The sequence below is a fragment of the Rhinopithecus roxellana genome, chromosome 5 (genome assembly GCF_007565055.1).
Source record: "Rhinopithecus roxellana isolate Shanxi Qingling chromosome 5, ASM756505v1, whole genome shotgun sequence".
Taxonomy (NCBI): Eukaryota; Metazoa; Chordata; class Mammalia; order Primates; family Cercopithecidae; genus Rhinopithecus; species Rhinopithecus roxellana.
In genome coordinates this window covers 154928043-154952506 of record NC_044553.1, presented here as the reverse complement: position 1 = coordinate 154952506, position 24464 = coordinate 154928043, and the positions used below count along the sequence as shown (strand labels likewise).

Sequence of the window (24464 nt, the reverse complement as noted above, 5' to 3'; positions counted from 1 at the left end):
TCCTAATTGTTGTGGTGGTTGCACAACTGTATGCAGTTGTTGAAACTCAGGACTATAAAAGGTTAACTTCACTATATACAATACAGTAAATTTATTTATTTATTTGAGGCAGGGTCTCACTTTGTTACCCAGGCTGCAGTGCAGTGGAGTGATCTCAGCTCACTGCAGGCTCGACCTCCCCAGCTTAAGCAATCCTCCCACCTCAGCCTCCTGAGTAGCTGAAACTACAGGTTCGCCACCACACCTGGTTAATTTTTGCAATTTTTGTAGAGATGTGGTTTCACCCTGTTACCCAGACTGGTCTTGAACTCTTGAGCTCAAGCAGTCCTCCCGCCTCGGCCTCCCAAAGTGTTGGGATTATAGGTGTGCACCACTACACCTGGCCTAGTACATTGATTACACCTTGATAAATCTTTTAAAACCACCATTTGTCATTGGGGAAATGCAAACTAAAACCACAGTGAGAGGATGAGTGCATGCCACAGGACAGGAGCTAACACAGGAGCCATTGCCCCATGTTTTCTTTGTGGAACCATCTCTTCCCCATTCTCTAGTAAGCCCCCATTCAGTGTAGGGGGCTTACTGGAGAGTGAAGTCTACTCAGAGCAGAAAAGAAACCATAAAAGAAAGAGAGAGAGTCAGTGAACATTGAGGACACTGTTGAATCCTCTGTGCCCAGCTGTTCCTGAAGTCTGCTATTGAACTTATTCAGTACTTTGCTTACTTTGGTTGGGACAATCAGGACGCTAGCACAGCGGTCAGCCAGTCCATTGACTTGTAATTGTTTTATGGTGGACGCCTAGCTGGACGCTCTGAGGAAAGGGATTATAACAGGAATAAAATGACCATGACCTGCTCCTTGAGGTGATGGCATCCAAAGTAGGTGAGTCAACTTTACAAGGAAAGAGCACGAAACCTGTGGTCCCTGCCCTCAAGGGGTTCTCAGTCCACCAGGGGAGAGACAGTTAAACAAATACATAGCATTTGATGCAATAAGTGTGATGAATGCCTAAATATCTCCTGGTTATATATAATATATTCCATTGACCATATCATGCACTTTTTCACATTTAACATTTCTGAAATTAGAACATATCTGGGATCAATGGTTTATCATTGTGGTCAGCCGGGAAGCACTGGCAATGTTGCTGCCAGTGACTGTGACCTTGAACACACCGTTGCTATTGTTATCACTTCAACTTGAGTCAGGTGCTACTCCTGTTGATTTAATTGCCTTTTAAAAGAGCGTACCGTGATTCAGCACTGAAATGGAAAGGTACTGCACAGGCACAAGGCACGGGAACAGAGCAGCAAATGTCAATTTGACATTAGTCAAGGGAGTAAGCAATGTTGGAAGAATGTGTGTGGCTCATGTTTTCTTGCAACGTAATAACCACGTACTTTATAGGAAAGTACTACAAATAAATGACATGATGTAAATAAGTGACACGAGTTGTGTGGAAAAAGACAGAATGTGGTGTGATTCAGAGATGGACACTGAATATGAGGAAGTTTTGGGAATACTATAATCACTATATTTACTTACATTTTCTTTTGCTTTTCATTTATTTTATTTATAAATAAAATTTATTTATTTATTATTCACTCTGTCGCCTAGGCTGGAAAGCAGTGGCATGATCTTGGCTCACTGCAACCTCTGTCTCCCGGGTTTAAGCGATTCTCCTGCCTCAGCCTCCCGAGTAGCTGGGATTACAGGTGCCCGGCACTATGCCTGGCTAATTTTTGTATTTTTAGTCGAGACAGGGTTTCGCCATATTGGCCAGGCTGGTCTTGAACTCCTGACCTCAGGTGGTCCACCTGCCTTGACCTCCCAAAGTGCTGGGATTACAGGTGTGAGCCACTGCCCCGGCCTATATTTTCTTTTTAATGTATGCACAAGAATGTACATGACAAAAAATATGGGTCTAAGTAAGTCTAAAAGAGAGTTTTTCAGTATGTTTAAAACACGAAGCAGAAGTGATAAGCAAGCTTTGCTATAATGTCATAGGCAGCATATTTTTCTTTCTTAGAGGCATATAAAATGATGAAATCCCTTAGAATTGAATGTGCTTAGAGTCAATGAACTCTGTTGGGTGCTTATCATGGGATAGGGTTCCAGAGTGTGAGAATACACAACTCGCTGTAGGAAGTTCCCTCCGCACACAGATTACAAGGTGTTAAGGGTGAAATGTTACCCAAAGGAAAGCTAACGTTCTACTTACGGGGTCCAGGGCTTTGGATCGCGCCCAAGTCATCACTGTGGATAGTAAAATAAATATCTTTCGCTTTTCAAAGTGGCTGACTTCTTCACTGAGTGCTGTGGGGTCAAAAAACAGCATAGTTATTTGGACCCATGCACAACTTGGTTTCTAAATCACGTGTACTATTAGTCACCAGTAGGAGCCACTTAACACCAGGGTGCTTTTACCTCTGATGCTTCTTTGACCTGTTCCCATCACCATTCTTCAAATTCCCCCTCCTTCTCGCCACCTGTATCTGAAATGCAGATCCCCGCAGGCTGGCAGGGTGTTCACAACTAAGCATTTCAGCCTCATCAGTGCTCTCCACTGCAGCCCTTTCTCTCCACTATGGTCATCAGTTGCTTGATCCCTTCTGAACTGAGCTCAAAATTGTGGCCCCTTCCTGTTTTCTGGCCTCTGGCCATGTGCTTTTACTTTTTGGGAGGGCTGGTGACAGTAAGGATCATAGGAGCATAGCTGACATGAATTAGAACAACTCACGGGCTTTGTTGAATTTCCCCCACTGGGAGATAGGTATTCTGGGTTACAGGTGCAGAAACCGAGGCACAGTTTGCCCAGGATCATAGAGGGAAGTGATGGGGCAGAGAGTCCAATCCAGGCTGTCTGGCTGCCAGGTCTGTGCTGTTCCCACCATGCCACCTAGCCAGCTGCCCAAAAAGGGAGCAGGCTGGGGATGGGGCAGCAGAGGCCCCACATCAGAAGGGCCTCTTAGGAGTTCCCATAAGGCAACGCTGTTCAGTGAAAGCCATCACGGAAGGAAGTAATTCAGGGTGTGCCCGCCCTTCCCACTCCACCCCTGGGGCTGTGGGCTGTAGTGGAGAGCACCGACAAGGCAGAAACGTTTGGTTATCAACAACTTGTAGGGATTCATATTTAGGATAGAGGTGGAGGGAAAGGTGAGCATTTTATTTCCAAAGGGTTTGTTGCTTTGCAAAAAGGCTCTCTACACATTTAAGCATTGAATCTCCTTGAATGTATTTGGCTAAGGGATTCCATTAACATATTCTTCATGATGTATAATTTTCAAGAAACATATTGAAGCTGCAAAGTGAGGTCTAATTAAACTGTCAGAGGGGCTAAGTGGTGCAGCTGCCATGGTATGATTTTAGTATCATGAGGTGATTCCCCAAACAAGCGACAAAATGAAATGCTGATATCCTGGATCTAAGAAATGTATGGATTTCTACCTTAAACAAGAAAGTGTTATTGAATGAAGTCTACGAACACTATGATCATGTAGTATTCCAAACTTTAAGAGTTACTTTTGTTTCTATTTTTAGTCTAATAACATAAATTGTCTCTTCAATTTAATTTTGCTCTTTGAAACTTTCTGCTCTGCTGAGCTTCAGTTTGGCCTGTTTTGTGAATACTTGGCACACTTTGAGGTCCTCTAACTGGGTTATTCTTTTTTATTTATGATATTTATAATAGGTCTAGAATGATCTGCTCGTTCCCCTTTGAACACATCCTTCGTCTATATGCAAATATTTTCTCTCCTTTCTAATAATGTATTCCTTTCTCTTCGTCATCCTGCCTTCCTTCCATAGTATCTGCAAAAGGCAAGGTAGGAGAATTCTAAGACATTTAAAAATAATTTAATAAAACATTGTTAAATATAATACATAGCCGGGTGTGGTGTTTCATGCCTGTAATCCCAGCCCTGTTGGAGTCCAAGGATTGCTTGAGCCCAGAAGGTGGAGACCAGCCCGGGCAACATGTCTAGACCTTGTCTCTATAAAAGGTTTTAAAAAAATAGTTGGATGCACACCTGTAATTCTAGCTACTCAAGAGGCTGAGGCAGGAGGATTGCTTGAGGCCAGGTGTTTGAGGCTGTAGTAAGCTATGATATACTACTGCACTCCAGCCTGGGTGACACAGCAAGACCCTATCTTTAAAAAAAGAAAGAAAGAAAGGAATACATATCCATTGAGAGAAAAACAAAATCTAAGACTGTGCATTAGGTAAAATGACAAAGTCCCCATCCCTTACCAACCTCATGCCCTACCAACCCCATACCTCCCAGGTGACTCAGGTGACTCAGGTGACTGAAGGATATCTGACTATACTTTCTTGCAGACACAAACAAACACTCTATATCTCAAAAAGGAAGTAATTCAGCTAAAGGTTTTCCTCTAAATAGAAAAGTAAAATTTTCTTGATTATTTGAACCTCTTTATTAGAAGGAAGCAGTAAAACACTCTACATTTTAAAGCTCATGAAAGGAAATGCAGTGTCAAAGCTTGATAAAAGGTTACATTTCCTTGAGGGGGAGAAGGTGGTCCTAAGAAAGGCCGACGCCCATCTGTCACAGCAAGAAGTCAGTGGTTAATGTCTGAAATTCACAATCAAGAGGCACCTATGGAGGCATTTTGATGTATTAAATGAGGTTGCTTGGCTGGGCGCAGTGGCTCATTCCTGTAATCCCAGCCCTCTGGGAGGCCAAGGCAGGCAGATCGCTTGAGGTCAGGAGTTCAAGACCAACTCGGACAACATGGCGAAACCCCGTCTCTACTAAAAATACAAAAGTTAGTTGGGCATGGTGGCACATGCCTGTAATCCCAGCTACTTGGGAGGCTGAGGCAGGACAATCACTTGAACCGGGGAGGTGGAGATTGCAGTGAACCGAGACAGCGCCACTGCATGCCAGACTGGGTGACAGAGCAAGATCTTGTCTCAAAAAAAAAAAAAAAATGAGGTTGCTTTGGGGGAGCATGAATCACAAAAGCACCATCTTGCTAAACACCTCTTTGTTCTCTTAGACTTGAGGTCCTTACAGTTCATTACATTTTTCAAAGCAAGATGACGGAGCAAGATCTTGTCTCAAAAAAAAAAAAAAAAAAAAAAGAGGTTGTTTTGGAGGAGATGAATCACAAAAGCATCACCTTGCTAAACATCACTTCGTTCTCTTAGACTTGAAGTCTTTAGAATTCATTACATTTTCTTTTTTTTTTTTTTTTTTTTTTTTTTTTTTTTTTTTTTTTGAGACAGAGTCTCGCTCTGTCGCCCGGGCTGGAGTGCAGTGGCCAGATCTCAGCTCACTGCAAGCTCCGTCTCCCGGGTTCACGCCATTCTCCTGCCTCAGCCTCCCAAGTAGCTGGGACTACAGGCGCCCGCCACCTCGCCCGGCTAGTTTTTTGTATTTTTTAGTAGAGACGGGGTTTCACCGTGTTAGCCAGGATGGTCTCGATCTCCTGACCTTGTGATCCGCCCGTCTCGGCCTCCCAAAGTGCTGGGATTACAGGCTTGAGCCACCGCGCCCGGCCTTAGAATTCATTACATTTTTTCAAAGCACTTTCATAATACAAGCCTTCTCTACAAGCTTTTCCTGACCTTTGCCATCAGGGAACATTTGTTGAATTGAATCAAATATTTAGAGTTAGAAATAATTTCTCCCCTCTTAAAGTCACGTGCCTCTTATACATAACTTTCTTGTGAGCACATCCCCCTTTGTTGAGTTAAAGTTTCTCTTGGGTGCCTTGTCTCTTATGTCATGACTTGTACCTTGGGGTGCCTTTTCTTTTTTTTTTTTTTTTTTTTTTGAGACGGAGTCTCGCTTTGTCACCCAGGCTGTAGTGCAGTGGCGGGATCTTGGCTCACTGCAAGCTCCGCCTCCCGGGTTCACGTCATTCTCCTGCCTCAGCCTCCGAGTAGCTGGGACTACAGGCACGCACCACCACGCCCGGCTAATTTTTTGTGTTTTTAGTAGAGACGGGGTGTCACCGTGTTAGCCACGATGGTCTCGAACTCCTGACCTTGTGATCCGCCCATCTCGGCCTCCCAAAGTGCTGGGATTACAGGCATGAGCCACCGCGCCCGGCCGGGGTGCCTTTTCTTATGTGTCTTTGTATCTCCCCAGGACATTCAACCCCACCTCCTTAAGCAGTGCCTATGGAATGAGTCAGGTTGAATTTTAAAAGTTAAATGTTTTGGCCAGGCATCATGGCTCATGCCTATAATTTCAGTGCTTTGGGAGGCTGAGGCTGGAGAATGGCTTGAGGCCAGGGGTTTGAGACCAGCGTGGACAACATAGCAAGTCCCCATCTCTACCAAAAAAATAAAAAATAAAAATTAGCTGGGTATGGTGGCACAAGCCTGTAGTCTAGCTACTCAGGAGGCTGAGGCGGGAGAATCTCTTGAGCCCAGGAGTTCGAGGCTGTAGTGAGCTATGATCAGGTCACTGCACTTCAGCCTGGGTAATGTTTCATTAAAAAAATACGTTTATTTTATTTTATTTTATTCTTTCTGTAGAGACGAGGTCTCGTCATGTTGTCCAGGCTGGTCTTGAACTCCTGGGCTCAATAATCCTCCCACCTCGGCCTCCCAAAGTATTAGGACTACAGGCATGAGCCACTATGCCGGCCTCCATTTTTTTGATAATTAAAAATATTCTATTCTTCAGAAGTATCTATTCATATTATTATCACGGATTTCATACTTTAGGTACGTCTCAGACCAGTTTTTCTATAGCCCTACTTTGCCTAGTGTTCCTAGATGACTATTAGGTGAAGTCAGCAGCACTACAATAGCATCTCTGGAGATAAAAGAGTACACCTCACTGACCAGAGACTGCCCAGATGGCTTCCTCCACTTGCTGTGAGCTCTCAGTGATGTTATAAATAATAACGTCGCACTCCAGCAGGCGCATGAGAAGGTCTTCTCGGGAGATGGCCTGAGAAACAAAATTGACAGCCATTTGCAGCAAGCAGCTAACAAGGTAACCTTTAATATTTCGAAGAAATGATAATTTTCAACATAGGTATGCCACACCGAGGCGTCCCACAGGAAGTGCTTGCAGGAGGATTTCTATTTAAAATGAAATTGTGACTCTCTTCTGTGTGCAGTTTTCAAGTAACAAAGAAGTTTATGAAAACAGCTTGGAGCAGATGATTTAAAAATTGCATAATAATCTTAGGTACTATTTCTGCACGCTGTTTAAACTCCAGTTCAGAAGGGAAGAATTAGCACACACTGAAAGAAAATGAGTGAGGCATTTAAAACTAATTCAAACTCTATGCAAGATTACTTGAGCAATTAAATATCACGAATCACTCAGAAGTGCTGAGGAATGATTAATGTGGATTGTCTTACAATTCTCAAGATGGATTTAATCTGTTCTCTTTCTAGATGTAAGGTATCTTATTACAGTTGACAGCTGGGAATCTTTTAAAAATACAGAAACTTTTAATGATTAAAAATGTGAAGTTTATACATTAAATAGAAGTAACTTTGCTGATCATTTTCGGTGCTTTTTTTTTTGTTAATTTGAGACACAGTTTCACTCTGTTGCCCAGGCTGGCGTGCAGTGGCGTGATCTCAGCTCACGGCAACCTCTGCTTCCCAGGTCCAAGTGGTTTCATACCTTAGCCTCCCAAGTAGCTGGGACTACAGGCACATGCCACCATGCCTGGGTTTTTTTTTTTTTTTTTTTGTAGAGATGGGGCTTCACCATGTTGACCAGGCTGGTCTCAAACTCCTGACCTCTGGTGATCCGCCCACCGTGGCCTCCCAAAATGTTGGGATTAGAGGCGTGAGTCATGGTGCCAGCCGGTGATCACTGTGTTTTAACTAGTCATTCCTTGCTGCATGAATGCCAGTACACTTCCCAATAGTACAATACCTTGAGTACATTAAGAGAACAATAAAAAGACCCTGCATTTCCAAACCAAGATTTGCATTATTTGTTATTCCCATTGTCCTGAACATCAGCTATTTTCCACAGTTCCTTGACCAGCTGTATTAAAATAGAACCTTTTAAACCAAGCTGAAGAACAAAGGGAAGTTGATGCGTTTCCTCAGGAAATGACAGTTCTGCTTTGGCAAGGTAATACATCCTTGTTAAACTCAACAGCATGCACTAGGTTGCTAGTTTCTCCAGCCCTGTTCCCTAGATCCTTTTGGATGAATCTGCATTAGTTTTCTAGGGCTGTTGTAACAAACTGCCACAAACTGCATGGCTTGAACAACCAAAGTCTCACTGTTCTGGAAGCTAAAAATCCAGGATCAAGGTGTTGTAGGGTTGGTTCCTTCTAAGGGCTGAGAGGCAGAGTCTGTTTCGTGCCTCTGCCCTGGCTTCTGCTGGTTTGCCGGCAATCTCTTCCTCATCTTGTACATGCATCACCCTGATCTCCACCTTGATATTCACATGGTGTTCTACCTGTGTGCCGTCTGTGTCTAAATTTCCCCTTCTTATAAGCTCACTGGTCATACTGGATGATAAGCCCACTTAAATGACCTCCATTTATTTATTTAATTAATTTATTTATTTGAGACAGAGTCTCTCTCTGTTGCCCAGGCTGGAGTGCAGTGGCACAATCTCAGCTCACTGCAACCTCCACCTCCCGGATTCAAGCAATTCTTCCGGCCTCAGCCTCCCGAGTAGCTGGGATTACAGGCACCCACTATTTTTGTATTTTTAGTAGAGACAGGGTTTCACAATGTTGGCCAGGTTGGTCTTGAACTCCTGACCTCGGGTGATCTGCCCGCTCGGCCTCCCAAAGTACTGGGATTACAGGCGTGAGTTACCGTTCCTGGCTGATGACCTCCATTTAATTGGATGTCCTCTGCAAACACCCTATCTCCAAATATGGCCATATTCAGAAATACTGGGGGTTAGGATTTCAATATATCTCTTCGGGGTGTGGGAGAAACAACTCAACCCATACCACCAGCCATTCAGTTCCTTCTCTCGACTGAATGTGCAAGAGGAGAGCCACTGGCAATCCTGATCCAAACATCCATTTTTACTTTACCAGTAGCATGACAGTGGGAAAGGACACTACCTTCCCAGTACACCTAGGATGGATCAAGATCCAGAAATAACACGTGAAAGAAAAGAAGAAAACACTGGGAGAATACAAGGACTCAAAGATGTGTATTCTAGATGTGGTCCCAGAGAAAGGAGCTACAGCATCTATGTTTCCAGCTTGTAAAAGCAGGTGCGAGTGCTGTCCATAGAAAAACATGCACACGTATCAAATTATGGTTGGATCTATTTAAGACGAAACAGCCACATTTTCAAGAGAATGGTTGTCTTCACCCAATGTGGAGTGACCATTTTTGTGCATTCATTTGTTCACTCAACAAACATTTGTGGGCCCTGCTTTTGACTGTAGTAAAAAAGGCAAAAATGAATAATATATAGTTGCTGATACTAAGGAGCATTTTGTGTGTGTGTGTGTGTGTGTGTGTGTGTGTGTGTATGTGTGTGTGTGTGCATGCGCTTTCTTGAGAAGATTTATACCAAATAATTATGGTCTAATGTAGACAAGGACCCAACCAAGCACATATGAAGCCCTTGTACAAATGAGAAAAAAGGTAACCTGCTTGGTGAAAAAATTATAAGAAGGGCTACACTCTGGGGCCCAGGACAGCCAACATAACAGGCTGCTTTTCAGCCCCTACTCACTCACTCCCTTAGCCAGGCACTCTTGTACAGTGTGCAACCTGTACAGCCAGCCCCAAATGTGGAAAGGGCTGTCATAGATAGAGGCACATTTGAGGTTCAATGGACTAAGAGAAAGACATGATTATGTCTCATAGGAGAAGATATTTGAGTTGGGCTGGAAGGATGAATACGAGCTCACCTGGTAGAGCCCAGAATGCTCAGGGAATAGTAGGTGGCTTGTTGAGCCAGGTAGAGGCACCTTTCATAACTTGGACCAGGCCAACGGTTTCCATTCTCACCTCTCCCTCACCTTTTCTTTTCTTTTCTTTATTTTTTGCTGGTCTTCTCTGTATCATTCCAATTTCAGCATATGTGCCGCTGAAGCGAGCACTCTCCCTCACCTTTTCTGCCACCTTTGTGTCTTCTCTGTGGCTCCCCATAGCCCATGCTCTTTCTCTGCCACAGCGCACCATATACTTTCCCAGGCATTCCCCCTTGCTTGGTGTTTCCTTCCTCCCTTGCCTGTCTGGCAAGCTCCACTCAACCACGGAAGACCAGCCTCAGCCCTACCATCTCCAGTAGATCCCAACCTTCCAAGGGAGGGCCATCTGCAGGACTTTGTGCTAATGGAGGCTCCAGGATCTCAAGATCAGAGCATAGGAGGCCTCAATCTGCTTGGCAGGGAGCTATTTGAAGCTTCATTTGCCTGTCTTTCTAGATAAGACTGAGAACTCCTTAGGTGTCCCTTTCAGAGAGCCTTGGGTGATGCTCTGTGCATGCCTCTGTCCCCACATTTACTGTCACAGAGTCCCTACCAAGCCGTGAGCTCCACGTTCATCTGTAGATCCTTAGGGTGCACAGGAAACATTCGCAGAATCAAATTCAGGTGAGTAGTGAGAGATGCTGGAGATCAGAACTAATGCACATGGCTATGAGAATGGAAAGGAGGGGCAGACTGGACACCTGACAAAGAGATGTGCTGAGGACCCCATGACCAATAGGATTCAGGTGTCAAGGGCAAGGGAAGAGCCCACAGCTCTCTGAGGGTTTCAGCTTTGATGGAAGGCAAGTGCATAATGAATGGGATAAAAGACACTGTTGTTGTCTACAAACTTGTTTCCTCTTCCTTTTCTCCAACAAAACCCCAATTTTGCTTCAGATATTCCTCAGCCTGCGGGAAATTAACTCCCTCTTCTGGCTTAAAGGATGAGCCTAATTGATCTAAGGGTAAGTGCCTGTCTCAGGAAAGGGACGACGACTTCATTCACAACAGTGAGACTCAAAGAGATGCTCGCCAGGGACTGCTGGCAATGTCCGTCTTCCTTTCTTTGAGACCTTCTGGAAGTTTGCTTTGCCAGAGTGTCACTGTGTATGATGAACTAAGGCCCTGGACTGTTGCAGCCTTGCTGCCAGCCTGAAGATAAAGTCATCCCCCAACGAGGGCAGAGCCCAGGAAGGGGCAGGAAGAGGAGCTGGAGCCTGTGGATCAGCTCTGAAGCTGGTTCCACTTCTGGGCCACCAGCTACATAAGCTGATGAATTTCCTTATTTATTAAGCCAGTTTGGGTCACCTCTGTTTTCTATGACATGCAGTCCAAGACAGCCCCAATTGACAGAGATAGCAAGGTCTTTAATACAAACCAGTAATACAAAGTCATACAAAGAGTGGTTTTGGGCTGGGCGCAGTGGCTCATGCCTGTAATCCCAGCACTTTGAGAGGTCAAGGCGGGCAGATCACCTAAAATCAGAAGTTCAAGACCAGCCTGGACAACATAGTGAAACCATGTCTCTACTAAAAATACAAAAAATTAGCCGGGCGTGGTGGCACGCGCCTGTAGTCCCAGCTACTCGGGAGGCTGAGGTAGGAGAATAGCTTGAACCCAGGAGGCGAGGGTTGCAGTAAGCCAAGATTGTGCCACTGCACTCCAGGCTGGGCAACAGAGCCAGACCCCATCTCAAAAAAAAAAAAAAAAAAAGAGTGGTTTTGTGGAGGGTCTAATAAATATGATTTTGGATATGTTGATTTAGCAATGCCTGCAGGACAACCGGAGGCTGGTCTAGGAGGCAGTTGGATTTGGAGGCTACAGACAGGTGAGAAAAGCATTAGCTATATGCGGAGCTAAAGCTATAGGCCTGGATAAAATTTAGGCAGGTCACCTGTTGTAGGAAGGGACGGAGCTCTGGGGAAAACTGCATTTAAAGGGTAAAAAGAGGAAAAGGAGCGAGAGAAAGCAGCTGGGAAGAAGGGCTTGGGCACTTAGTCAGTGCAGAGCCGAGGCACAAGAAGGGAAGGCGAGTTTCTCTTGGGAAGCCAGGCTGCTGCTGTGAAGCCAGGTGAGCTAAGCCCTCAGGAGTCAGGGGACTGCTGGTGACACTGGCCAGGGCACCTCCTGTGAAGTGTTGTGGGCAGGGCCAGCCAGCATTGGATAGACCAGTGAATGGTGGGGGTAAATGGGTGAGGCCTGCAAATGAGGGTGATCTCCTGAAGTTCAGTGGTGGCAGGGGCCAGGGGCAGAGAAAGAGGCTGGTGGCCAGCAGGGAGGTCAGGTTAAGTGCTTTTTACAGTAGGAATGATTTGAGCATATGTGTAGGTGTAGAGGAAGAAGCCAGTGGCAAGAAGAGAGAGAAGGGAGGTGAATGAGAAAGAATACCCAGAAGACAGAGGAAGGGGGTGAATGGGAAGGTCCTAAAGATGTCTGGAGGGGATGCATTTGTCCATTCCACTAGTGTTTATTAAGGCCACTTTGTGGCAGTGGCTGTGTTAGGTGCCACAGATACATGGATAAACACGGGGATAAACAAGGCAGGGTCTCCACCCTCAAGGAGCTGATAGTCAGTGTCCATGGACCCCACGATACACAGGTGGTAACAATGAGTGTGAAAAGCATTATGATCTAGGCAGATAAAGGATGATATGGGAGCTCAAAAAAGAGCTCAGAATCCAAACTGGGAGGGAGAAGTAGGAATCATGAATAGCTTCCTGGAGGAAGTGACACAAGTCTTGAAGGATGAATAAGGTGGGTTGGGTAAAAAAAAAAAAAGAGAGAGAGAAGGCTGCTCCAGGGTACAGCATGTGGAAAGCTGTATGGTAGGCTCCAGAGAGTAGCAGGCAGGGTAAGGGAGGAGTTGGCCCAGGAGAAGAAGAGGCCACTCCTTCTCAGACATTTAAATATCTTAGGACTAGGACTGTGTTGAATTTGTCATGTGGAGACAGCATTGTTTCTGGAGACAGCAATGGTATATTATTCCTGAGTGGCGCATTACCAAAGGATGTTTCTCTTAAAAAAATTATTTTCATAAATATAAAATAGAGACAGGAGCTTGCTATGTCGCCCAGGCTGGTCTCGAACCCCTGGCCTTAAGTGATCCTCCCTTCTCAGCCTCCCAAAGTGCTGGGATTATAGGCATGAGCTGCGCCCAGCCTATTTCTCCTTCACAGACAGCACCCATCATGGCACAGACTCATCTTGGATAATCCTGGGCAGAATATGCTGGAGAGGAGAATTGTATGAGTCTGAAAGTCCAAATTAGATCCATCCTTTCCAACACTATCTAATTTAAACTCTTTGCTTTGGCCCAAAATTGAAAGTGGGGTCTACGAGGTAAATCTCCATCACAGCAGAAAGCCATTCCCTCAACCTGGCCATGTCTGTGGAAGAGAGGGAAGGGGAGACAAACAGTAAAACAAGTTGTCAAGGCATTGGAGCCGAAGGTGACTCTTCCCTCTGCCTACTCCTGGCCAGAGCCTCCGGGACTTACAGAGTATGTCTCCACTGCAAAGTCAGGCCGCGGGCTGGCAGGCTTGGACAGCGTGCCCACAATCTGGAATGTGCCTTCCTTCACTTTGGCTGAGGAAGCTTCCAGCGTACTTGACTTATTTTCATCTTCCTCTTCCTCTTCCTCTGTAATTTCTTCAAGTGAAGCCCCAACTACACAGTTGGATAGAAACTGCAAGGAAACAGAAATTTCCCAAATGGTAAGAACAAATTAGAGTCAGGGAGCCAGTGAATGATGATTCTAGAAACTTACCTTTCCTGAGTGCTTGCTGGGCACCACCAAGGCAAAGCAGATGCTTTGCACACTGTCATTTCATTTAAGTTGATTGAATTCCTGGAGGAGTGGGTACTGTTATAATTCCCCATTTTACAGTGAGGAACTCAGGGTCAGAGAGCTTAATTAACTTGTTTCTGGATACTGCACTCCTCTAGCAGCAGGCAGAGCTGGGTCACAGTGATGATATTTGTGTTGTCCAACAGAAATGTAGAAATGTAATAGGAGCCACATAGGTTATTTTATTTATTTTTAAAGATGTGGTCTTGCTATGTTGTCTAGGCTGGTTTCAAACTCCTGGGGTCCTCCTGCCTCAGCCTCCTGAGTAGCTGGGACTACAGGCACTTACTTAGCTTTAAATTTTCTAGAAGCAACATTTTAAAAAGTGAAAACAAAGGGTAAAATTAATTTAAATGCTGTGAGGTCGGGTGCAGTGGCTCATGCCTGTAATCCCAGCACTTTGGGAGGCTGAGGCAGGTGGATCACGTGAGGTCAGGAGTTCGAGACCAGCCTGGCCAACATAGTGAAACCTCGTCTCTACTAAAAATACAAAAATTAGCTGGGTGTGGTTGTGCACACCTGTAGTCCCCGCTACTCGGGAGGCTGAGACAGGAGAATTGCTTGAACCTGGGAGAATTGCTCACCTGCAGTGAGCCAAGATTGTGCCATTGCATGCCAGCCTGGGCAACAGAGCAAGACTCTGCCTTAAAAAAAGAAAAGAAAAGAAAAGAAATGCTGTGGTATTTAATGCAATATATCCAAAATATTATCAACTTAATACGTAATCAATATAAAAATTATTGAGATATTTTACTTTTTTATTTGAAATTCAATCTGCAGTTTACACTGACAGTACATCTCCATTTGGACTAGTCACATTTCTTTTTTTGAGACAGAGTCTCGTTCTGTTGCTCAGGCTGGAGTGCAGTGGTGTGAGCATACTCAATGCAACCTAAAACTCCTGGCCTCAACTGATCCTCCTGCCTCAGCCTCCTGAGTAGCTGGGACTACAGGTGTGTGCCACCATGCCTGGCTAATTTTTTATTTTTATATTTATTTTTGTAGAAATGGAGTATTACTGTTGTTGCCCAGGCTGGTGTGGACTAACCACATTGAACACATAAGTGTTCAATGGCTACATGTGGCCAGTGGCTACAGTATGGAATAAAGAAATAGAAAGAAGTTGGCAGAGTTTCTCTTCCTGTTTTCCAAAAGCTATCCTTAGAAGTGGCTTCTGTGGTGGTGAAGAGTTTCATCTGTTTATATGTCAATAACTACTTATATATGTCCACAATCATTTTATTTTAATTTATCTATTAAGCATATATAAATAACCATGGAATTACCATACCTTGGGAATAAAAAATAATAAAACCAAATAAACAGAAAGTCCCACCTCATTTATTTTGATAGAAAACAGTCCAGGTTAGCATGCAAGATTGCCAGCTTCAACCTCCTATTGGAATATATTTCTCCCAAGTAAATTATGTATGTTTCCATTTCATTTATCTCTCAAACATACATATTCAATTTTATTATCCCCTTTCACAGTTGAGGAAATTGATGCGCAGCAAAAAGAGATAGGGCTGGGGTGGCATTGCCCAACTGGGCTGTAAGCCTAACGACGAGACACAGCTTCTTTTTCTCTTATATTCCTCATATTCCCACTCCCATGTTCCTTGGAGGAGATGATCAGTAATTACCTGGAATTTGAGAAAGGCCCTGATTAATTAGGACCAACTAGAAAATTCTGTTATTGAAAAGCTTTTGAAAAAGATCTCTGTACAGAGCGTGGTGGCTCATGCCTACAATCCCAGCATTTTGGGAGACCAAGGCAGGGGGACTGCTAGATAAAGATCTCTGTATACTAAAAGAAGTTTCATTATAAAAATATTGTTATAAAAAATAATCAAGATCTTTGAGAGACCAAGGCGGGCAGATCACGAGGTCAGGAGATTGAGACCAGCCTGGCCAACATGGTGAAACCCCATCTCTCCTAAAAATACAAAAATTAGCTGGGCGTGGTGGCACACTCCTGTATTCCCAGCTACTCAGGAGGCTGAGGCAGGAGAATCGCCTGAACCCAGAAGGCGGAAGTTGCAGTGAGCCAAGATCGTGCTACTGTACTCCAGCCTGGCAACAAAGCGAGACTCCATCTCAAAAAAAAAAAAAAAAAAAAAAAAAAAGAATTCAAAATCAAAGGGGATTAAGGAAGGAGATAAATTCCCTTCCCTCATTCTTTTTTTTTTTTTTTTTTTTTTTTGAGGCAAGGTTTTACTCAGCCCTATGTATACCTCCCAGGCTGAAATGTAGTGATGTAATCACAGCTCACAGCAGCCTCGAACTGTGCTCAAGCGATCCTCCCCACTCTGCCTCCTGAGCAGCTGGGAAGGTAGGCGTGTGCCACCATGCCTAGATTCTCCTTCATTCCTAATCTCAACCATGTTCATGTCCCCTCCCTTTTTTATACAGGTGACCCTTAAGCCGCACAGGTTTGAACTTTGTAGGTACACTCGTCCACTTATTTTCTTCCACCTCTGCCACCCCTGAGACCAGCCCCTCCTCTTCATCCTCTGCCTCAGCCTGTGCAACATAAACACAAAAAGGATGAAGACCTTTAGGGCAACCCACTTCTGTTTAATGAATAGTAAATATATTTGTCTTCTTTATGATTTTCTTATAAACATTTTCTTTCCTCTAGCTTACTTTATTGTAAGAACGCAGTATATTTTATATGTACAAAATACATGTTGACTGTTTATGTTATTGGTAGGGGTTCCTGTTAACAATAGGTTATTAGTAGTTTAGTTCTGGGGAGTCAAACGTTATACACAGCCTGCAGTCCCAGCTACTCAGGACACTGAGGTGGGAAGATCACTTGAGCCCGGGAACTCGAGTCCAGCCTGGGCAACGTTAATGAGACCCACGTCTCTAAACACACATAAATAAATAAGAGTTATGGGCAGATTTTCAACTATCTTCTCTATATCTGTATCTTTTTGGGTTTTTTTTGGCAGATTTTTACTCTGTCACCCAGGCTGGAGTGCAGTGGTGTGATCTCGGCTCACTGCAAACTCTGCCTCCCAGGTTCAAGTGATTCTCCTGCCTCGGCCTCTGGAGTAGCTGAGATTACAGGCGCTAGCCACCACATCTGGCTAATTTTTGTATCTTTAGTAGAGATGGGCTTTTGCCATGTTGGCCAGGCTGGTCTCGAACTCCTGCCCTCAAGTGATCCGCATGCCTTGGCCTCCCAAAGTGCTGGGATTACAGGTGTGAGCCACTGCATCCTATATCTGTTTCTTTTTGAAAAACAAAACCCCTAGCCCCTGTGTTGTTCAAGGCTTCCCACTGAATTTAGAGTATAAATGAAACTCCTGACCAAGGCCATCCATGATCTGGCCCTCTGTGCTAGCCTCTGCTCCACTACTCTATGTAATACATTTCTATGGAGCACAGACCGTGAGTGCAGCCCTGCTTAGGAGCTGACTGGGCCACATTCTGGGCTCCGTGGGCCCTCTCCTCCATAAAAAAAAAAAAAAAAATTAAACATTATATTTCTCAATTGCATGCCGTAGAGACAAACACATTCATTGACTCAAGATTTGTTTCCTTCTGATTTTAAAAGAAATTAACACACTTTTTGTGGGTCCCTAAAAGTTTCATGGGCCCTGGGCACAGTACTTGCCGCACCTAATGAAGAAGTGGGCCCAGGAAGCCTGGTGCACTGCCCCCTAGCCACTGTGCATACAAAACACGCCAACCCTATGCCTACTTCGGAACCTGTGCCTTTGCTGTGTCCTCTGAGAACTATTTTCTCTGGCTTGAGCCTTATCCTGTGTATGTTTGATTAAATGTCACCTTTTTGTTTTTGAGATGGAGTTTCACTCTGTCGCCCAGGCTGGAGTGCAGTGGTGCAATCTTGGCTCACTGCAACCTGCACCTCCTGGGTTCAAGCGATTCTCCTGCCTCAGCCTCCTGAGTAGCTGGATTACAGGCGCCCATCACCACACCCAGCTAATTTTTGTATTTCTGGTAGAGATAGGGTTTCATCATGTTGGTCAGCCTGGTCTCCAACTCCTGACCTCAGGGACATTTTCTTTCTTTTTTTTTTTTTGAGACGGAGTCTCGTTCTGTCGCCCAGGCTGGAGTGCAGTGGCTGGATCTCAGCTCACTGCAAGCTCCGCCTCCCGGGTTTACACCATTCTCCTGCCTCAGCCTCCCGAGTAACTGGGACTACAGGCGCCCGCCACCTTGCCCGGCTAGTTTTTTGTATTTTTTTAAGTAGAGACGGGGTTTCACCGTGTTAGCCAGGATGGTCTCGATCTGCTGACCTCGTGATCCGCCCGTCTCGGCCTCCCAAAGTGCTAGGATTACAGGCTTGAGCCACTGCGCCCGGCCCTCAGGGACATTTTCTGTGTATTTTCTGTGTACAGATAAATCATCTGTCTTCTCTATGTCTGTATATTTTTTTGAAAAACACAAATAAGATTATACTACACCTGTGTGGTAATGCTTCCTTTCTTTAAAAATATTTTGTTACAGTTTTGTTTGTGTCTTTGCTTCTTCTTTCCTACCTTTTCTGATAATTTGGAAGATGTATCATGTGTTTAGAGTCCCTTCTGGTAGATATAGGTCATATGTAATATACACATATATATTATCTTGTATAATTACATGCCATATATATATAAATATATATATACACACACCTAAATTATATGCCTTAATCTCTGGTTTTTGTTTTTTTGTGTGTTTTTTTGAGATGGAGTTTCGCTCTTTTGCCCAGGCTGGAATGAAGTGGTGCAATCTCGGCTCACTGCAACCTCTGCCCCCTGGGTTCAAGTGATTTTCCTGCCTCAGCCTCCCGAGCAGCTGGGATTATAGGTGCTCATCACCATGCCCAGCTAATTTTTGTATTTTTGGTAGAGACAGCATTTCACTATGTTGGCCAGGCTGGTCTCCAATTCCTGACCTCAGGTGAACCACCCACCTCGGCCTCCCAAAGTGCTAGTATTACACCACGCCCCACCCTAAATCTCTGTTTTTTGATGGATGCATTTTAGAAGGTATACAGAGTTGAATAGTGTCTACCCCCACCAAATTCCTGTCCTCTTAGAACCTGTGAATGTGGCCTTATTTGGAAATAGGGTCTTTGCAGATGTAATCAAGTTAAGATGAAGCCATATTGGATAGGGTAAGTCCTAATCCAACAACTGATGTCCTTACAAGAGGGAAGTTTCGACACAGAGACACAGGGGAGAGAATACCATGTGAAAAAGGTGGCAGAGATTGGAGTGTACTAGCCAAGGGGTGCCAAGAATTATTGGCAACTACCAGAAGCTAGGAGAGGGGCAAGCAACAGTTCTTCCCCTGGAGCTTCCAGTAGAAACCAACCCTGCTGACACCTTGGTCTTGCACTTCTGCCCTCAAGAACTGCGAGAGAATAAATTCTGTTTTAGAAAGTCACCCAGTTTGTGGCAACTGGTTACCACAGCCCTAGAAAACTAATACAGATGGTACATACTGTAGCCTCATCCTATTTTAAACAGATTTGTCCTGTTTGAAAGTGCAGTCATTGGCCTCAGAGAAGTCTGTTCATGGTGAGGTTAGATTTCTCTGTAGCTCGAGTACAGAATTAAGATCGATGGGTCCTACCCACGGGGAATGATAAAATCATGGCTTTCTTTTGACAACTGGTCATATTAGCACGAAGGGCCTCAGAGCCCTTTTTTTTGAATATCTTCATTTTCCAGAGATAAAGACAGAGAAAGGTGAGAAACTTAATGGAACTCAGGGACCCAAACAGTGTCTGGTCCATAATAGATGCTCAAGAACCATATATTGAAGGGATGGATGAATGAAAAACGCTTCATGGGCAATATAAAAATTTGATTTACTCATGCCTGTAATCCCAGCACTTTGGGAGGCCGAGACGGGCAGATCACGAGGTCAGGAGATCGAGACCATCCTGGCTAACACGGTGAAACCCGTCTCTACTAAAAATACAAAAAAATTAGCCGGGCATTGTGGTGGGCGCCTGTAGTCCCAGCTACTCGGGAGGCTGAGGCAGGAGGATGGCGTGAACCTGGGAGGCGGAGTTTGCAGTGAGCCGAGATCGGGCCACTGCACTCCAGCCTGGGCGACAGAGGTAGACTCCGTCTCAGAACAAAAAAAATTGATTTATTTTCTCGTTTAGCTGCCCGCTTCAAAATCGATGGAGGGGTAGAAAGAGAACCTAGTAGGAGGCAAGAGACCTGGACTCTGTCCAGGTTCTGGCCTCAACACTCTATGTGATCTTGGGCAAGTCCTTTCCTCCCTGTTAACCTCCGTTTCCCCGCATTAAAAGGAGGAACAGGGGATGGACCAGTGATGTCCAGACACCTGGGCTTCCACGTAGGATCCCTTGTCCAGCCTGGGTGCAGACTGTGGTCCAAGGGGCATTGGTGGTGCCCAGGACGCGGGACCCTCCCTGAAGAAAGGCCCCGACAGCGCCCTGGTGCGCAGACCCTCGCTGGGTTTGCGTACCGGGGCCCGAGGGCTGGGAGCTAAGAGCTGGCGTGAGGCTCTGGGCCGCCGCCGCCGCTCACCTTCCCGATGTTTCCGCTGCTGTAGGAGTCCAGCAGGTTTATAAACACCCTCTGGATCCGGATAACTTTCTCCGTGGGAGCAGCAGTTTCCTCTTCTTCAGCCATGGTGGGAGCCACGCTGGTTGCTAAGGTGAAAGCGTCACTCCGCTTGCCAAGGAGGCGGGGCCCGGGCCGGGGAGGCGGGGCAGGTTCTCCCTCTGGGGGCGGGGCCTGGGCGCCGGGCACAGCTTGCCGGGCTGGGAGGGGCGTGTCGTGGACGAAGCAGGGAGAGCCGGGCGCTGGGCGGGGCGTGCCGGGCGGGGGAGTGCGTGTCGTGCCCGACGCTAATCAGGGCGTGCCAGGCGGGGCGGGGCGTGTTGAGCCGGTCGCTGGGCGGGGCGAGCCGGGTAGGGAGGGGCGTGTCGTGCCGGGTAGGGCGGGGCGGGGCGTGTCGTGCCCGGGGGCTGGGCGGGCGTGCTGGGCAGGGCGGGGCGTGTCGTGCTGGGGCGTCCCGGGCAGGGCGGGGCGTCCCGGGCAGGGCGGGGCGTCCCGGGCAGGGCGGGGCGTCCCGGGCAGGGCGGGGCGTCCCGGGCAGGGCGGGGCGTGTCGTGCCTTGGGCTGGGCGGGGCACTCCGGGCGATGCGGGGCTCCCGATTCGCACTTGCGCGCGCTCTCGGCTGCTGGGCGCTAGACGGACGTTCCCGCGAGTGCTCTCCGCGGCGCCGCGCGTGCAGCCCGGGTCTCACCCTGGCTTGCTGCCCACTGGGAGCCCTTGGGCAGTGCACGATTTCTTTCGGAGTCTCCCTGGGCGTCTGTCCCAGGGGGCCATGTGATCGCTGTGCCTTTTTATCTCCGTTGTTCGTAAAGTCTGGAATCACATCCCAGTGTCCGCTTGACCCGATGACTAAAAATAATGAGGATTCTGAAGAAGAGGGAATGCCCCACAACCTAGGCCTCTCCCCGACACGTGGGAGTTTCTGAGTGCGCTCCCATGGGGTGCTCTGGCCTGGGTGACGAGATGTAAGCCTCAGCTGCGAAGAAAAGCTGTTGCCATGGAGTTTCGGGCTGCGGAACACCCGAGCGACGCTAGCGTGGTCCCGCCGTGCGGCAGTTGCGGCTTGGTCCGCGGGCTCAGCTCCCTTGGGGGTTGTTTCCAGACGCAAGTTACAGGAAGACCCCGGTGTTGGCTGGGGGCGACCGGAGACCGTCGGTGCCCAGGATTCGCTCACATTTACCAAGGGACGAAATTTAGACTTGACCGTTCCACACGAGAGTATACGTGCAGTTGCTGAGATAAATCCACAAATTAAAAGATAACATTCAACTCGGTGATCGCTGGACCATAAAGGTTGTGGTGGACTAAGAATACATCCCGCAGTTCCCTTGGAATAGCCTGATCATATTGAACTGGTTTCATGCCTTAAGCATTAACTCGTCAAATGTAAATATTTATCACTTGCAGCAATTGTGTGTGCGTGGTTTCTTCTCGTTTTTATATTATTATTTTTAATAGAGACAGGGTCTCACTATGTTGCGCAGACTGGTCTCTAACTCCGGGGCTCAAGAGATTCTCCTGCCTGGTCCTCCCAAAGTGCTGGTATTACAGGTATGACCCACGGCACCAGTCTTCTTTTAATTTTTCATTTTTTTTTTTTTTTGAGACGGAGTCTCGCTCTATCACCCAAACTGGAGTGCAATGGCATAATATCAGTTCACTGCAAACTCGCCTCCCGGGTTCAAGCGATTCTCCTGCCTCAGCCTCCGGAGTAGCTGGGATTACAGGCGCCTACCACCATGCCCGGCTAATTTTTCTATTTTTAGTAGAGAGATTTTCAGCATGTTGGCCACGCTGGTCTTGAACTTATGGCCTCAAGTGATCCGCCCGCCTCGGCCTCTCAAAGTGCTGTGGTTTACAGGTGTGAGGCACCCCACCTGGCCTTTTTTTTTTTTTTTTTTTAAATACTGGTTGTTTCAAAAAACGGAGGTGGCCCACGATCTCTAGAGAGCTTGAAGGCTCTGGGCTTTCACTTATGAGACTTGGCTTTGCGTTTCAGCTCTCCAGTCATTTGTGGGAGGCTGGGACCAATCTTTTAACTTTCCCTAGGCTGTTAAATTGCCTGTAAAACAGGAGTGATACCACTAGCCTAACAAGGCTGTTAGGATTAAATAAGACACATGTGAAGCATTTTCTGAAGTGGTCTCCAAAGGTGAAATTCTTGCTTTTTTTTCCCTGCAAGGCTAAGGCACACTTCTACAGATGGGAGCCTTTATAGCTCTTCGTTTTCCTGTCCCCACCCCATTTTCTTTTTTATGCATGCAAGTCTCATTAAAACTTGTTTTGAAAAACTAACACTTTGAGGTTTTGCCAACTCAATTTGGGAACAGTTTGCTCACAGCAAATTTATTTTTTATTTTTTTGAGACAGAGTCTTGCTCTATCCTTTAGGCTGGAGTGCAGTGGCGCGACCTCGGCTCACCACAACCTCTGCCTCCTGGGTTCAAGCCATTCTCCTGCCTCAGCCTCCTGAGTAGCTGGGATTACAGGCACGTGCCACCACATCCGGCTAATTTTTCTATTTTGAGTGGGGCGGGGGGGGGGGTTTCACCATGTTGGCCAGGCTGGTCTTGAACTCCTGACCTCGTGATCCACCTGCCTCGGGATCCCAAAGTGTTGGGATTACAGGTGTGAGCCACCAGGCCCGGCATTTTTCTTGCTTTTTTTAAATCAACAAGAAAGTGTCAGTTTAAATGTAAAAGTATTCATGCAAGATCAGTGCAAAACTTAGAAAATATACTTCGGCATTCTTTCAAATGACTTACTAGTTCAACTATTCTAAAATTCACCTCATTCAAATTTTTAGTTTATCTCTGCATTCCTTGTTAATATGCAGTTAAGCAGGTACTTTGAAAGTTATTCAACCAGTCATGTTACAATGAAATATTATAACTTACCTCTGTTTCTTTCATGAAATGAGCTTGCCATAGTTACAGGGGAGATGGCTTCTAGATAATTTTATATATATTGATAGGTTAGAAAAGGAGATTCTTTTTTTTTTTTTTTTTTTTGAGACGGAGTCTCGCTCTGCCGCCCAGGCTGGAGTGCAGTGGCCGGATCTTAGCTCACTGCAAGCTCCGCCTCCCGGGTTCACGCCATTCTCCTGCCTCAGCCTCCCGAGTAGCTGGGACTACAGGCGCCCGCCACCTCGCCCGGCTAGTTTTTTGTATTTTTTAGTAGAGACGGGATTTCACGGTGTTAGCCAGGATGGTCTCGATCTCCTGACCTCGTGATCCGCCCGTCTCAGCCTCCCAAAGTGCTGGGATTACAGGCTTGAGCCCCCGCGCTCGGCCAGGAGCCAGGAGATTCCTTTTTTTTTTTTTTTTTTTTGGACACTGAGTCTCACTCTGTCCATCAGGCTGGAGTGCAGGGGGCAATCTTGGCTCACTGCAACCTCCACCTCCTGGGTTCAAGCAATTCTCCTGCCTCAGTCTCCCAAGTAGTTGGGATTACAGGCATGTGCCACCACACTCAGTTAATTTTTGTATTTTTAGTAGAGACAGTTTCACCATGTTGGCCAGGCTGGTCTCAAACTTCTGACCTCAGGTGATCCACCCACCTCAGCCTCTCAAAGTAGAGGTGTGAGCCACCGTGCCCGGGCCAGAGATTCTACTAATTCTATTATACCAACTAATATATGTTTCCTTTGTTATTATTTCCCTCTTTTTAAAATCAGTTTTCATATAAACACAGTTAACGTGATGGCTTTTACTGACACACACTGTATGGGGGACAGCCGGTGGAGTCAGAAGACTTGGGTTCTGATCCAACTGCACTGCTCACAGGCAGTTGCTGAGCAAGTTGCTCAATCTATCTCACCCGTATCATCCAGAAAATAAAGGGATTGGAAAGAAAGTTCTGAAGTCAATGTGGCACCTATCAGAATCTCAGTGTTTTCTTACTATGTTCCTCAACATTCAAACAGCACATTTTCTGTTTTCGAATACCGGGGAGAGAACAGCACAGTGTGCAACAGAAGCAGCTAATGGTTCTAAGTACATTAGTAACAGCTGGACCTGGAGGAAAGGTGGGAAGAGTGTCATTATGGGAAATGAGGTGTGCACTCTTCTCTTCATAATCATACTGCCTCTTCAAGGATCCTGGGAGCAGATACAACTCAGCAAGGCTTGGTGCTTTTGCTAGACAGCCT

General features: G+C 46.1%; 1 protein-coding gene across 5 annotated transcripts in view; it reads right to left on the bottom strand.

Annotated features, from left to right (window-relative positions):
* AK7 (adenylate kinase 7) overlaps positions 1-20425 on the bottom strand; it is a 100992-nt gene extending 80567 nt beyond the window's left edge. For 4 of the 5 annotated variants that reach the window (XM_030930940.1, XM_030930941.1, XM_030930943.1 and 1 more), the window contains exons 1-4: positions 20282-20407; positions 13404-13592; positions 6822-6930; positions 2223-2317 (exon numbers count right to left, since the gene is read on the bottom strand). In XM_030930940.1, the coding sequence (XP_030786800.1) occupies positions 2223-2317; positions 6822-6930; positions 13404-13592; positions 20282-20386 (498 nt within the window). In that variant the 5' untranslated portion in view covers positions 20387-20407. Of the gene's footprint in view, positions 1-2222; positions 2318-6821; positions 6931-13403; positions 13593-20281 lie in introns of all 5 variants that reach the window. The other variant, XM_010353682.2, reaches the window with a different exon arrangement.
* Positions 20426-24464: the final 4039 nt, after the last annotated feature.